Source organism: Hippopotamus amphibius, chromosome 9, assembly GCF_030028045.1.
Source record: "Hippopotamus amphibius kiboko isolate mHipAmp2 chromosome 9, mHipAmp2.hap2, whole genome shotgun sequence".
Taxonomy (NCBI): domain Eukaryota; kingdom Metazoa; phylum Chordata; class Mammalia; order Artiodactyla; family Hippopotamidae; genus Hippopotamus; species Hippopotamus amphibius.
Window position 1 is genome coordinate 14,856,620 of NC_080194.1, and position 17,129 is coordinate 14,873,748.

Genomic DNA, 17,129 nt, shown 5'->3' on the forward strand with positions numbered 1-17,129 from the left:
CAAACCATTCTTAGCCCACAAGCCACACAGAAACAGACTGTGGCCAGAATTGGCCCATGGTGTGTGTAGTTTGCTGACCCCTGCTTTAGAGAATATTTTGAAGAGAGTTTGTGGGGAGGTCTAAATCTGGGCTTTCATTTCTGGGCGTTGATTCATAAAAACATATTAAAAGATACCAAAGTTCTGTGTCTTTGAGGAAGATGACATTGTAAGATCTGATGGCTTGTACACGCCGCTCACTCGGCCTGGGGTTATGTTGAGCTAAGCATACTCTCTCACCTGGACTTTTGGGTAGTGCCAAACCAGACTCAGAGGCTGCAGACTCTGGAACCATGCCACCTCTACGGTGGCCATTCCGGCAGCTGCACACTGCACCAGATGTGCCTGGGTGTGGAGGTGACTCCCAAAACTACAAATGAACTCAGCTAGAAAAGAGTTTGTGGAAGATCTCTTCCCAGGTGCTCATCAAGAGGAGTCTGGTCTTAAAGCATGATGGTTTTTAGGTTTCAGTATCAGAAGAGTTCTCTACAACCTAAGCTATAAGAAATTAACAACAACAACAAAAGAAATATTTTAACAAGCGTAACAGGTACAGATTAGTGGAAATGGTATTTTAATTAACCTTAATATTACAGCAAGATGGCACTGTTAAATATTTTTAAATTGTGAAGTATAAGAATGACCTTACAAGTAGAGGCTTAATTTTAGGGCTTTTGACAGAAATTTACATTGATACTAATTCATACCACTGATAATTTACTGTGAGAAAATGATTACTGAGGGTTGGCATTGCTTAAACACTGCAAAGATCTTTCGTCCTGAAAGTAGGAGAGAATGACAGAATGTTGCTGATGCATTATTAATTTCTAATATATCTGATTTTCTCATGCCAGTTTTTAAACTCATTTAACTCTTAAAACTTGGTTTGCACAAACATTTTTACTGATGTTTTAGTGATGAAAAGAAGAATTTTTGTGTTAAAAAGCTGTGTAATTTTACTTGGCTAATTCTTTTAAGCCTCAAAGGCAGCAATATTTGAGATAATCTTAAAAATCATAGAAATTTTAGTTGAAGTAAATGGGACTATCTTTAAACAGCTTATATTTTACTTAGTTTAATTGGTAAATTATAACTTTGGAGGATATTTAGGTATTTAAAGCTTCACTAGTAACTAGGGAATATAATTTGTACTAAAGGGCTTCATTGCAGTTTTAAATAATAGATTTGTAATCTTAAGTATTGAGAGCTAAACATTAAAAAAATGGAAAGATGAAGAAAGTGGGGATCCTAAGGATGGGGTTGCATCTCTTTAGGGTCTATCAGACCAACTGTAGATTCTTAGTAGTATTCAGAGGTGATTGGCTAAGGAAGAATGCATACTGAGTTATCTCCTTTGAGTATTTTTGTTAGTGGTGATGGTGAAAGGATAATCTTTGGACACAGAGTCACATGGAAAAAAGTGATGAACAGAAGATTTTTCTCGTCAGAGACTGTATTAATTACTAAAAATGGGTAGATCCCATGCCAGCATCAGTCTAATATGTTCCACTCTCCTTTCTGTCTCAAGTCACAGACCAAACTACAGTTTCTTCTCCTGATACCTTCTCTCTTATATTTTGAATATTGCTTTCTGAGCATCTTTAATAAAACTTTCAATTTGTTAGATGGGAGACCTAGGTTAACTTGTGTGTAGTAGTCATTAAAGAAATTGACCCAAAAGTTTAGGAGGGAAGGCAGGAAGAGGAAGATTTAGAGAGTTGCCCAAGTTATTACCTTTTTGGTTTGGGTAGCAAGGACCAGTCCCAGCCATAGGCAAGTGGACTAGAGAGTGGTAGGGACAGTGATATCAGAGGGCCATTCTAAGTTAGGGAGCACTGTGTCTGACTTATGAGGACACATGTCATTGGTACTCCTGCACTGACACACTTCAAGTAGGCAGATTGGAGGTCAGTGGATTTGCTCCACAGGGCAGTGCTGACAGTCACTTATGAAGTACATTGCAAGTACCTTGTTATTTAACTAGATAAAGCATTGATATTGTAACTATTTCCCTCATAAATTAGAGGGTTCAAGATTATTCCTATAACTTTATCTTTAATCACGAATAGTTTTCATGGTTTTGAGAAAAACAACAGCAATACATAGTTTCTGAAAAATTGCTCAAAGCTCTGGATTGCAGCTAGGTTACAAGAAACACGCACAATCCTGCAAATGCCTTTAGGAGTACGTGTAATGTGGGAATGTTATTGGTCATGTTCAAGGGTAGAATAAAGGCTGAGAACCTTTGATATAATCCAGTAAAGGCCAATTTGTCAAATTAAATTAATCAGTTAAATATTTGCCTTTTAAATGCGACACATCACTTGATACAGCAACTAGGATGATAAACCAACTCAGTCACAACGTTTGAAAGTTGTTCTCCAGACTGAAAGGACAGCACAGTTTTGCCTCTACGTACACACGAAGCTGTTTAAATATGTCTGTTGTCGCAAGGAAAATGAGTTGATTGGACTAGGACCAGGATTACAGGCTTCAATTTTAAAATAGGGATCAAAGTGGGCAGAAATGGAGGCGGGGTGGTATCAGTGGTCAAAAAAATTTTTTAACTATATAATCATATAATGAACACTGTCCCTCAGCAGTTCTTGGTTATGTAGAAGCAGTATATTACAGCAATGAATAGTAAGAATGGAAGACAAGGTACTTTCAATTTGGATTTGTAATATATTATGGACTTTTAAATGAGTGTGGCAAGTTTCACACTTTGGGAGTCACTTCCAAAAGCCAAATAAAAGCCTGCCCACAGGTTCCTGATACTTCCCAACTCCCCTCTGTTACTTTAATATTTCTCATCTTGTGCGTAGAACTTTCTCTCCAACTGATGCATGTTTAAGTTTTCCCTGATGTTAGAAAGCTGATTATTGCACCTTAATAAAGGATATGTCAAGAACAGGTTGAGAACGAAATAGTGCCATTTGCAGAGACATGGATGGACCTAGAGACTGTCATACAGAGTGAAGTAAGTCAGAAAGAGAAAAGCAAATATTGTATAATATCACTTATATGTGGAATCTAGAAAAATGGTAGAGATGAACTTCTTTACAAAACAGAAATAGAGTCACAGATGTAGAGAACAAACTTATGGTTACCAAGAGGGGAAGAAGAGGGTGGGATGAATTGGGAGATTGGGATTGACATATAAGCTGCATTACTATGTATAAAATAGATATCTAATGAGAACCTACTGTATATTACAGGGAACTCTGCTCAATGCTCTGTGATGACCTAAAAGGGAAGAAAATCCATAAAAGAGGGGATATATGTATACCTATAGCTTATTCACTTTGCTGTACAGCAGAAACTAACACAATGTTGTAAAGCAACTATACTCCAATAAAAATTAATTTTTAAAAAAGAGAACAGGTTGAGAAATTAAAATATTAAGAGGATGGCTTTTGCATATTAGAAATCATTAAAAATGAAGTTCTTCAAACTCAGGCTCATAGAAAACCTTGAAATGTGGTTTATTAATTCCATTTTTTAGTACCCAAACAACATAGGTTATCAAGGTGAACTGTGATCAGACTATAATTTATTTTATAACACTTGGAAGGAATTTAAAAGCTAAAGAAATTACCTTAAAACTTAATCTAAAACATAATGTCCTCCCATTGTAAAATAAATGAAAAATATAGAAAATAGCAGGAATAATATAAAAATCCCCCAGAGTTCTATCATTTATTAAGTAATATATAACTACCTTTTAAATATTTCTTGCATCTCCTTTCTTTTTTATTAATATTTATGTGTGCATTTAAAGTACGATTGGAGTCTAACAATTTTAACTGCCTTTTTCCATTTTGTATATTAGAAACATTTGATAAATCATCAAATTTTATTTATAATATAATTTAAAATAGCCATGTAGTAGAGAAAAGAGTTTAAATGTGTATTCAATTTCGTTGGAGCTAACTGTGATAAATTATTTATAGGGTATTTTTTTTTCTGTGTAGATTTTAGATATTTGCACAATGAGGATGAACCTAAATTCACCAGCCAGATATCTTTATGATTTGTATGGCAGAAAAATTAAAGATATATCAAAAGGTAAGTGGCAAAGATTTTGTAAACTGTGTGTTACTATTTCGAAAGGCGTTTACATAATGTTGTTTTTACTTTGTACATTTAAAAGAAAACAGATATAAAAATCAGTTTAATTATAACATGGATAAATATATCATTCTTATATGAAGGGAAATCATGAAAGGGTATTGAGATTTGGGGAATCTTTTATTTCAGCATGTTTTAGTTCATTTGGGCTGCTGTAACAAAAATACCATAGACAGAGTGGCTTACACAACAAATATTTATTTCTCACAGTTATGGATGCTGGGAAGTATAAGATCAAGGCATTGGTAGATTCTGTGCCTGTTAGGGGTCCTTTTCTGATTGATAGACAGCTGTCTTCTCACTGTGTCCTTAGATAGTGGAAAGAACAGGCCATTTTCTGAGGTCTATTATATAAAGACACTAATTCCGCTTATGAGGGCTCCACCCTCTTGACCTCTAATCCCTTCCAAATACTACCACATTGGGGATTAAATTTCAATATATGAATTTTGGGGGGTCATGAACATTCATCTAGGCACAGCACAAGCTTAGATCTTTTTTAAAAATGATGGGCATTTTAACCTTAGCAAACCATAACAATAAACAAAAATAATTGATACATTTTCATATTTAACAATTTCTATTCTATACAGCTTTCAAAAGAGAAAGGTAAGAAATTGTGCTACTGTATGTTCAGAGACTTTTTTTTTAATGTTTTGTTTAACTTCTAGAGTTTTTCAAAAGCCATGAAATGTGCTTTAAAGCAATTTCATTATGTCTTTGTCAAAATATGAGACCTCCCTCTGTATTTTTAAAGGCACTGATTTGCCAGTCTTTGAAAGCAAAAATGCAATTCCATATTTGTACTATCATTAAATTACTGTCAGTAGTAATTACTACTATTACTTTACTTTTTACTTTTACTATTTAAAAAATTTACTTTTTATTCCTTTAGTAGTAATTAATATTAACAGTGCCACAATTAACACTATTAAATGTGTTACTGTATGTTCCTATCATTTCACTTAAACCTTAACTTCATGTGCCTGAAGAGGGCCAAAATTTCAAGTAGCATACTTAACTGCAGGGCTAGATCCAAACAACTGTAAGTGATTTTAGGGTATAGCTATACTGGATACTCCCACTTGTTTCCAATATCCTTGCTTGTATTGTAAAAAAGCAAACTTCCCTGGATTTATCATCCTTAATTAATTCTATTGAGTAATCACTGTGATATTTTGATACTTACTGTTTATAACTCTTAAATTTTTTTTTGCTAAGTATTGTGTGTGTGTGTGTGTGTGTGTGTGTGTGTGTGTATGTACTTAGAAGCCAAATCTATTTTTCTTGGTTATTTTTAATGTTTGTATTACATATGAGCATTATTTTTCATTTTATTAGGAATTTTCATCTGAAGATTTCAAAGCACTTGTAGACACATCCATTATCTAGAAGCATTAGTTACTTCAAAGACATAAGTAATACAGGGAATCCTTCCTCACGGTCTTTTATGGGGGAATGGGGAAAGTAACATTATTAAAGTTGATTTCTTCCTTCTTACATTTTTGTCCCTTCCCACATCACATTGGCTTAAATTTTCTTTATGATAAACAATATTATACAATTGCTCTTAAACTTACATTAATAAAATAAATAAATACATTTTCTTAAGACCCTATCTAGCTTTGAATTATTTCCAGTTCACCTGGAATTAAAAAATTATATTTGAGTAAATTGCTAGAGTTGAAACGCTAAGAAACCCTGGTTAAGATGAAAGATTAAATTTAGAAAGTTGATTTTTTTTCCCCTTTCCAAATGTGTTATAACAGAATTACTTATCAAAACAAAAAAGTTCTGACTCTGAGGCGTGAGACTTCATGGATGCCAGAGGCATTCGGATTCATGCCTCATGCTTCACATGTCCCAGAAGTGTGCTATTATCACATTTTAATGCATGCCTTGCCCTGTGTTTTTGCATACTTATAAAAGCTTATGCCAGCTAAAATTAGCCTATGCAGCTACTAACATGTGGAAGCATAACAAGTTCACTGGAGTTAAAATACTTAAAGAAGCTAATCCTGTTGGAGGAACTTCCAGTCTGCAGCACCCTGGTCACTTAACATTAGGTTTTTACATTTCTTTTTTCTTTGTTTGTTCGTATGATTTTGTGCATCAAATGATTGAGGTCCCTAAACTTTTATGTCTAATAGTCTTCTGAACTTTAACTTGGGAAAGGTCAAGTTATGTGAAAGTTATCTTTTACTTTAAATAAATGCTTACATTCTGATTTGATGTATGACTTTTTTTTTTTTTTTGGTTGCTTGCTCTGTATCAGGTCAGAAAAAGTCATTTAATAATGCTGAATGTTAATATAGCAATTATCTTTTATTTTTGAGCACAGATTAGAAGTGTAATTGTGCCAAGAACTAAAAGTAACAGGTGTACAAAATAAAAAAAAATTTTTCCTATCTGTTGCTTCTTTTTTGGGATTACATATACTTTCAAGTGTTCCTCCTATGCTGCGAGAAATAAGCACATTTGACATGACATTAAACCACTGTTTTAACTTTATCAAGTCTAGTAAAACCTTTAAATACCCGTAGGATTTGCAAATCACTTGTGTTTTTAAGTTTCTAAACCATAGAAGATTTTAACAAAGAAATTTATATTGTTGCATGTGGAAAAGTTCTTTACTTGTGGCTCCTATGTTGATTTATTCTTTTCAGAGTAGAAGAGAACTACCCACTGTGTAAAGATGCCATATTCCTATATATGGTCAACATGCTGGTACAGCATTTCTGTTACAGCATAAAATAAATGTGAAAAATGCATTCTGTCAAATTATACCCTCAAAAATAACAGAGCTGTGAGAAAAACAGGTTTGAGGAAGACCATTCAAAGTCTATGCACTTTTAAAACCAGAATACTAAAATAACAATTATTAACTTGGGAGATAATATGAACAGCCTAGGTAGGCATCTAAGAGTGCTGCTTCAGAAGATATTAAAACAATAGAATGAGAGACAATGCAGATGAAAGTCAACTAGAGGTTTGAGCCGGTAGGGCTTCTTGAAAGAAGGCACAGGAGGAAGCAAAACTCCCACCAGTCATGCAAGGCAAGGGGTGTACCTTTCTGGGAAGGGAGCCCCAGGGCAACAGCCAAGCTAACGTCTTTTATCTTCCCTATTAAGGATAGAATTCTACTCTGTTGGCCTCCTTTGCCTAGGAAAAAGCACGTATTCACTGACCAAACTTACATCATTCCCCTATTTACCAATCGTATATGAGCTACCTGGCGCACATAGTAGTGGCAGGACACATGTAGATAGTATCAGTTTGATGAAGTTGTTTAATAACACTCTTATTCCTCCAAATATTTCCCAACTTTTTGTTATCTTAACTTTTTTAGCTTAATTGTTACGTTATGGTGAACCAGGGGAGGCACTCTCCCTCTTGAGGAAGGAGATACTCAGTCTCTTAGCACCCTTATGATGCTGCTATTCCAATAACCAAACCCTGTCCCTTTGTGGATCCTTCTAGATCATGGTGCGTAGTGTGAAATTTACCCTAGAAGATTCTGAAATGAGTTAGAATAGTACATTAATTAAATTGAATCCAAAGCCATTACTATGGAACACTAAACATTCATTTTCTATTCCATTTCCCTCCTCACATTAGCTATACAAAATAGCTCTATATTCTTAGACAAGTTCTTCAGAGATTCTACAATGAGATCAAATGACACAATTAACATATTTCAATCACAAAATTCCAATAAAGTACCCTGAATTTGCATAACTCTTGCCCACTATCAAAATTTTGTAAAGAAATCAAATTTGAAGAATAAAATTTCAAAGAAGTTAAAATCCAAATTTTTAAGTCCACAGAGAAGTGTATTTCAAAATAAAATCATCTTCCCTTTGTGAGTTAAAATCCAATAAAAGTTCAAACTTCTCAAATTAAAATTCAAAGAAATTAAAATGCTTCCTATTTTACTCTTTCCAGTATCAGCCAGATGGCTTCTGGATGCCTGGTTTGAGCTAGAATTCCTTCAGCAGCTACCGTCTGGGCTCCTGCAGTGGGTGTCATCCCTCAGGACCTCAGAAGTTGAATTGGGTCTACACAAACTTTCTCATGTTCCCTACTTCCAACTGAACCAAAAAGATGATCACATCAGCCCCACAGCCAGCACATTCAGAGTAGAATCCAATTCCCGGTTTCTCACGTGGCCATTCCAAGCAAAATGATGTTTCCTGTTTGGCATGATCTAGACCCACGTGATTGTTGCCAAAGACCATAGCAGAGACTAAGTGCAGGAAAGCAAAGAAGAGAAAGCATTCTTCATGTCAGACTTTCCAAGATGCCAGACAATTTATACTGTTGAGCAGAGTCTAGACCTGTGACATAACTCAGTGGGAAGCAATCTCACATCAAGGCATTAATTATAGCATTATGTATTTATAATATCTTATGGGAAAAATTGACCAAATATGCTGTCTCCTCTCTCAAAGAAGCTTCATAAAGTGTTTGGTTAAGTGCTTTGATTTTGGAGCCATAACTCAAATTCCAGTGATGCCACTTATTGTGTGACCTTGGACAGGTTATTCAGTTTCTCTGAGAGTCAGCTTCCTAATCTGTAAAACAAGGACGTTAATACTTAAATTAATAGATTGTTGTAAGGATTAAATGAAGTCTACATAAAGTCCTTAGAACAAGTGCATGACATTTGGTAAGCGTTGTATAACATTATCATCATTACTGCTGTTATTGTTATTCTCAAAGAGGGTACTGAGAGTGCCACACTCTTGCAACATTTAGAAATTTACACTGGTGGCAGCCCTGGTCACAAAGACTTGTTTGACTTATGAAAATAACCCTACCGTTATTTGCCTTTGTAAAATATTCCAAACATCTTAATGTTTCCTTCTCTCTGAGTCCTGTGTTTCCGGACCCCGTGCTGAACCAAGAGTGGGCCCTATCTGGTGGCATAGCATCCACCTCGCCCTGGGAGCAGTAATTTCAATCCTGGGTCCTGATGACTGTTGCACTGACCTCTGGCTATGGAATTGTTGAAGCCTAAGAAACCTACTTAATGGGCACAGCTTTCCCCTCATCTCCACATCAGTTCCAGTTGGAGAATAACTTTCAGTGGATTTTTTTTTTTAATTTTATCTATTTATTTACTGGCTGTGTTGGGTCTTCATTGTTGTACGCGGGCTTTCTCTAGTTGCGGTGAGCAGGGGCTACTCTTTGTTGTGGAGCACAGGCTCTAGGCACGTGGGCTTCAGTAGTTGCGGCACATGGGCTCAATAGTTGTGGCTCATGGGCTCTAAAGCGCAGGCTCAATAGTTGTGGCACACGGGCTCAGTGGATTTCTGAACTGAAGCAGCTGTTTATGTTTCTGAGGCTCATGTTCTTAGGTGCCCAGTGAGGACCAACACTGCTGCCATTTCCTCCTGAAGACATGGTCTTTCCTCAGTTTTTGAGTGCTCCTGGTCTTGAGTTAATGTTTCTGCCCTCTTTTTCTTCAGTATTTAGGATTTGCCTCTGGGGTTTGCCTCTACTGTACTCCTGTTCCTTTCAGAAAAATTCCCTTCTGTGACAAACTTGGGACTGCGTTGTTTACAGCAGTTGCAGTTTTTCTTTTCTTTTACTTTCCCTTTGCTTTCTGGTCCATATTTGTGTTTTTCTAACATATTTCTCTAGCTCTCTTTTCCTTGCAGGGTCTCTCATAGTGAGAGATATGAAGTCAATAAGTTCCAAGTTTGTCAATAGCATCCTTTGTTGAAACCAGTCTTATCCATTTTCACCTCCCTGAGTTAAATAATCCTACCCAGGATGTATTTTCCCACAGCCCAACATCTAATTTAGATCTGGACTCCTTGATCTATTATTGTTCTGCCTGGATCTCCTATAATGTAATTCATCTTGTCTTTGCCTTTTTTTATCTTAATCTTAATCTTAGGCCCATAAATTTTTAGAGTTCACTAAGTACTTTCTTTGGAGTACTTTATATTAATCTTCCTAGTAGTCTCCCCTCCAATTTGTTCAGATTTTATGTGCACTCTTTGTATAACTGTTCCATCCTCATAAGAGATTCTCTGATTGCTCTTACTATTAATTTATCTGTAACCTAAATGCCACCTCTTCACAATATTCAGGATTCTACCTTCTCTGGGGAATTGTTCTCCAGAGAAGATTTGCTCTCTGAGATCTTATCTATGCGATTTCTCTGTTAGGTTTCACTGGGGCCCCATTTCCTATTTCTGATTTTGTAACAATTAAAATATATCCCCCTTTTATAATAACCTCTTTAAGAGTAGTTGGACTTGGATGTACCTCCTGTACCCTCATACCTGGCCTTTGTGGTCTCAGCTTTTCATATCTGTTGAACATGTGCTCTTAGATCAGATGTGTACCTTTATTCTAAGGAAATCTCTTTCATCCTTGAGCTAAACAAGCCATCTTACTTGTTTTCATGCATACACTGCTTTGTTCTAATCGTAAGATTGAAGCATATTTTAAAACCGCTTTACTTTCTTCTTGATTCCTTTAACAAATCTGATTCCTAGGTTTGTAATACTTTCTTTAAGTTCTTTCACTACTTTTAACTAAAGAAGACAGAGCATTCTTTTTATAACAAATCTACCACTTTTCTATAAGTGAAGTCACAGTTTGGGTTTCTAACAGTTAGAGCTATGGTCAAAATTTATGTGATAAACTTAAGAGTCAACCTGAATTGGTGGAATTTCCTTTGAAAGCTTGTGGACAAGCCACACGAATCTAAGGTTAGCTCATTCACAGTTCCTTTTTGGCCCAGAATGTAGTTTAAAATAACATAATGGAGACAGAATTTGAGGCATGGGACCTAGTGCTTCCTATCTAGGCCTGGTACTATCCATTTAATAAAGAACCTCACTGTAGCATGTGTAGAACCCAGCTGCCACTATACTTTAAAGTCCTGACCTGCAGATTTAGTTACAAAACACAGAAAAGCAGCAATTATTGCTCTCCCTTCTGATGCCTAAAGTGATCCAATCCCAATCTCAGTCTTGCCTGTAGTATTAGATGATGTTCCCTGCCTGATTCAGGTGTCAGTGGCTACAGCCTGCACAGTAGGAAAGCATGACCAGCTAGGGGTGCCCAGGCCTCATATACTAAAACAGTCACCCCCACCCCTGACCTGGGCTAGCATTTTCTGAAGGCCAAGGTTAGTGGAAAATAATCCTAGCTGCATTTAGTTGCTATAACCCATCAAGCTCAAAACTCTACGCAGTTCTTGCTTATTAACAATTTCAGGCCAACCTCCCTATTCTCCATGTACAGTCCCTTCAGTAAGAGCACAAATATAGAATGAAAAATTAACTACATAACCCAATATAAGTTGCCAGACACCATCAAGATTAAAAAGCAAGCAAGCAAACAAACAAAAAACCCACCTAGTCCTTGCATATTAAAGCATCATCAAAGCATGAAGCCACCTAGTCAGGGCCCCTCCATAGGTCTCAATATTCTTGTGTTATTTTCTCTTCACAGTTACTTCTTATGTATTTCTCAGGGTTCCTGACCAACTTGGCCCCCTAAATATAGCACTTTTCTGAGTTTTATGACACATTCTAGCAAAATATTGAACCTAAGGTGGTAGTGAAAACCCCAGAATTTGTAGGTAGCTGATCAGAGGGAGGGCAGTCTTGTGGAGAATTGTGCCCTTAACCTTGAGTTTGTAAACTCCTTGCATTTGGGGGACTGATGTTTTCCAATTTCAAAACATATCGCAAGTAAAGCTACAGTAATTAAAACAGTGTGGTGCTGCCACAAGCAGAGACGTACATATCAATGGAATAGAATTAAGAGTGTAGAAATAAACCAATACATCTGTGGCCAACTGACTTTGAAAAGGGTGCCAAGACCATGCAATGGGGAATTAATAGTCTCTTCAACAAGTGGTGCTGGCACAATTGAATATCCACATGCAAAAGACTGATGTTGGACCCCTACCTAATACCATATACAAAAAAAAAAAAGAAAAAACCAAACTGAAAATGGATCAACAACCTAAATATGAGAGCTAGAAACATGAAACTTTTCCACAAAGACATAGAAGTAACTCTTCATGACCTTGGGTTTAGCAATAGTTTCTTAGACATGACACCAAAAGTATCAGCAACAAAAGAAAGAAATAGGTAAATTGGACTTCTTCAAATTAAAAAAAAAGTCTGTACATCAGAGGTGTATAATCTTTGTTAGAGTAAGTGACAAAAAATACTTTAAAAATGAATTAGTGAATTAAAATTCCAAAAAATTCTTTATTGAATTAAATTTGCATCAGATTACCCACTCTTAACTACTCTTTTTGGTAGTTCTTAGTGCTGTCACTTAAGGATTTAGCGTACTCTGAAGAGTATTTTGCCATATTCCATAGAACTTTAAAAGCTTGAAGCTGCATATGCATTATTAGATGCATAGTTCAGTGTAAAATAAATGATAATGACTACATGTTTTTATGCCTGCTTTAGAACCCTCTTGTTGATTGATTTACTTTGGAGCTCAGGATTAGAAGCATCTTTGGTCATCACCACAATCTCACTTTGTCATGAATCTCCTCTAAACCATCTCCAACAAGTGTCCACCCAGCCACAGCTTGTTCCATTTCTGACAGCTGTAATTCAATTCAAAAAAATCTAATAGCTAACTGAAGTCTATTCTTTTAAACTTTACCACTGGTCTTGATTTTGTCTTCTGGAGTTACATAATGCAAATTAATTCCAGTCTATGACTATCTTTCGAATATTTGAACATGTGTGATTTAAATATTTTCCAGTTTGAATATCTCCAGTTTCTCCAACTATTTTTCTGACAGTTTAGTGTTCCTCTTGCAGAGGCCCCACATTGTACACAGTTTTCCAGGTTAATCATGATGAGTGAAGCAGCTCCACCTCCTCTTTTTTTTTTTCCCCCCAGGTCATTATTTAGCCTAAACTTGCATTATTATTTCTTTTACATACATCATATCATTGACCTAAACTGAACTTACAGTCAACTAAAGCCCCCAAGTTTTTGCTCACAGTTTGCTTTTAAGCTACTTCCTTATCCTGTACTTGTACTGTTGATTTTGTAGATATATGAACAGAACTTTACACATCAATACCTACCAAATTTCTACTTGTATGTTTTTTTTTTTTTAATGCTTACTATTTTCTGTTTCTCTCTCTCTCTTTTTTAATACATTTATTTATTTACTTTTGTCTGCATTGGGTGTTCGCTGCTGTGCAAGGGTTTTCTCTAGTTGTGGAAAGAGGGGGCTACACTTCATTGCAGTGCGCAGGCTTCTCAGTGCAAGCACGGGCTCTAGCCTCATGAGCTTCAGTAGCTGTGGCACACAGGCTCAGTAGTTGTGGCTCTTGGGCTCTAGAGCACAGGCTCAGTAGTTGTGGCACACGGGCTTGGTTGCTCCGTGGCATGTGAAAGCTTCCTAGACCAGGGATGGAACCCTTGTCCCCTGCATTGGCAGGCGGATTCTTAACCACTTTGCCACCAGGGAGGTCTTCTACTTATATGGTTTTTACTTAGTGGATTAGCCTTGTAAGATCTTTCAAGTATTTAATCTGTCACCCAAGGATTAACAAATTCTCCCATCTTTGTTTTCACTTGTAACTTTGGTATGAATACCAACTTTATCACTGTCCAAGTTATTGATAAAAATGTTAAGTAGGCCATGATTAGGGACAGAGATCTTTAGCATGCTAATAGAGTCCCTGCTTCAGATTTATATTAATCTTCTTTGGATATGGCTGTTCATTTATTTAGTTAGGCTCACCTGTCTCCAACGTAAACACAAGTTTTCTAATTGCCTCACTCCAGTAACGTAATTTTAAAAGGGGAGTTTAGGGCTTCCTAGGTGGTGCAGTGGTAAAGAATCCACCTGCCAATTCAGGGGACATGGGTTCGATCCCTGCTCCAGGAAGATCCCACGTGCTGTGGAGCAACTAAGCCCGTGAGCCACAACTGTTGAGCCTGCGCTTTAGAGCCCATGAGCCACAACTATTGAACCCATGTGCTGCAACTACTGAAGGCCACACGCCTAGAGCCTGTGCTCTGCAACAAGAGAAGCCATGGCAATGAGGAGCCCGCGCACCACAACAAAGAGTAGCCCCCACTCACCGCAACTAAAGATAGCCTGTGCACAGCAAAAGAGACCCAACACAGCCAATAAAATAAATACATCAGTTTAAAAGGGGAGTTTAGTCTGTCATAATTGGTCATATTGAATCAATGTTTAAATTTTTATCATGGCCTGAAGGGTCTTCATGATTTGGTCCCTACTCAGCTTCTCCATCTTCACTTGTACTACTGGCCCCTTCATCTCTGCACTCAAGTCACTTTTTATTTCCTTGTGTCTGTTCCTCAAATGCTTGTTTCTCCTTCATGCCCCAGTACCTTACCATATGTTTCCTCTACTTGGATTTTCTCACCCTATCTTCCTCACAAGCTCTTGCCTACTCTCTTTAAGGTTTTATTTTAAATATTTCTTCTTCTGAATAGCTTTCCCAACATTGCCTTTCTCCTGTCCCACTTCCTCCCTTATCCAGAACAGATGTCCTTGTTACATTAATGGCACCCTGTATATAGTAACTGTCGCAACAGTAATTAAAAAAACTGCTTGAGGAGTTATTTAATATTGATCTGTCTTCTAGACTGTAAGATCCATAAGGACAGAGATTTTGTAGACTTCTCTATTCCCATGTTTAACCCAGGTCTAAATAATATAGAGGAGGTATTATAAAATATTATAAAAATTGGGGATGATACCCTTCTTGGTGAAGCATTGTACTTAGATTCCTTTAGATGTCAATGGAAATTTCAGGACTTTGAGAGAGTCTAGTCAAAATGCTCCCCTCTCCTTTTATGCCCTAAAAATGCCTAGTACTACCCTTGTGTTCTAGAACAACTAGTTCTACTTCTCCTGCTCTGCTAAATGTAGAATTCTGCAATAGTCCAAATGGTCTCGGCCCTGTAAATGGCATTCCTTTCTTAGTTAAAAGTGGGTAACTCAGAAGGGTAAGTAGCCTGCAGCCTACTGTCAAGTCCCATACAAGGACAGCTCTGTGTGTGTGTGCACGCGTGTGTGTGTCTGTTCATTCTGATTCCTTATATTACTTTCTCCAATGAAAGAAATTGTAAGCCAGGGCAGCATCCACTTACAACTTTCCTTTTGTTTTGTTTTGGATACTAAATGACATATTTCTCTATCATTGTTAAAGAGAAACAGCAAAAGAAAGCAATCATGAATTCTAAACAGAGGACTTAAACAGGAGGTTTTACAGACTTTCTGTGTTCTCCTACCTTGTTGCAGATACACCTAATTATCTGTGAAGGGACACACAGATTTAGCAGTACTTTGCTTAAAGACGATAGATGGTAGCCACAGTCTACTTAGATCTGCTTTCCACTGGAAGAAGTAATGGTTATATTCTGCTGTTAGAGATGGCAGACCCCGTGTAGGGAATTTCCCCGAGTGTCCCTCTCTGCTCATTAAATATTTGCTTAGTATGTGAATTACCCCATGTTGGGTCCTAATGATTACTGTTTATTTTTCTAAGAGTTCACAAACCATTTTATAATCTGTCCTACAACTTTTCAGGGAGTAAAGATCAAGCTTATGGGTGCAATATCTTCTTTAAATTACATACATTTGCCTTGCTTCAATCCTTGGATCCCTTTACCGTTTATCTTTACTTCTAAAATTTTATGAAGTGTGAAAATTTAGATCTCTTGCTGCAGAAGAATGCCAAATGCTGGTGGTTATTAATCAGCTCTGAAGTTTCTCTAGATTGAAATACACAAAGGCAGCCAGTTAAGAGCTCTTTTGTGTAGGAAAGATGCCACTCAGGAAAAGTCTTTAAATCTTTGGGATCTTCTTTGGGACTGTGCTCTCTGTGACTTTGTTTTGGTTCCAGGGTACCTTAGACATGGCCCTGAGTGTCCTCTAGTAACTTCCAGACATCAGACTTGAACACTAGCTACTCTCATTGTTTGGACAAAAACAAAAAGTGCTGGGAGTTCCCTGGTCGCCTAATGGTTAGGATTCTGGGCTTTCACTGCCATGGCCTGGGTGGCACGGCCAAATAAAACAAAAACAAAAACTGCTAACTAATCACTGATTTATATTTATACTGTTGATCTATAGAGAATATTAAGAATTTTGTCAAGGCTTGATTTTAAGTCTTTTAGTGGCAGTTGGAGAACTCCCATTATAATTGGATCACTGTCATCTTTTATTACATATGTGAAGGCACAGTTGTGTGATATGAACATTCACAATGCAGTCTAATCTGCTCATAGACTCTATATCTGTCAAAAACTCCCTTTTGAAGTCTTTAAAACATAGACTTTCTTTTATATTCATGAGTATATTATCATCACTCCTAGGTTTTGTTGGGCTAAACTCGCTTCAGTATTTATGTAATTTTTTAACCAAGTCCTTGCTTTTTTTCCTCTTCTCCTTGAGTTTATCTTTTTAGCTTCTGGTTTTTATATCTCTTATCTCTGAGTCTTTGAACTCTAAAACCAAAAATCTTTCTCTAACCCTAATGATTTGTCTAAGATCCTAGAAGTTCATTATAAAAAACACTGTAACAAGTATAACTGCCAATGAAAACAAATAGCCTAGTTGTTACTACCTGTTATAAAACAATTGTTCACAAAGCTCTCCATGTAAAAAACACTACACAGCAGGGGTTGGTTTTCTTCCTCCTTAGTGTTTTTAGAAGAGAGGGGGAATAATAGACAAAAATATGTAAAGTGCTTTTTATGAAGGATTCTACTTTTGTGAAACACACGTGGAGAAATGTCAGAAGGGAAACTTTTCATTGTAATTACTGTAACTTTTAAGACTTTGCAGTGTATCACATTTAAAAGATAAATTTTTCATGACATATGTATATTACATCCTAAGTAAAATATTTAAATGTAAGTAATATAGTGACCTGGTGTTTGCAGCGAAGGAGACTAAAACAACT

The 17,129-nt window shown here is 36.6% G+C and overlaps 1 protein-coding gene across 1 annotated transcript in view; it reads left to right on the forward strand.

Moving 5' to 3' along the window:
* DCDC1 (doublecortin domain containing 1) overlaps positions 1-17,129 on the forward strand; it is a 398,871-nt gene that overhangs the window by 45,420 nt on the left and 336,322 nt on the right. Inside the window, exon 6 of the mRNA XM_057748255.1 lies at positions 4,014-4,107. Within this exon, the coding sequence (XP_057604238.1) occupies positions 4,014-4,107 (94 nt within the window). The remainder of the gene's footprint in view (positions 1-4,013; positions 4,108-17,129) is intronic.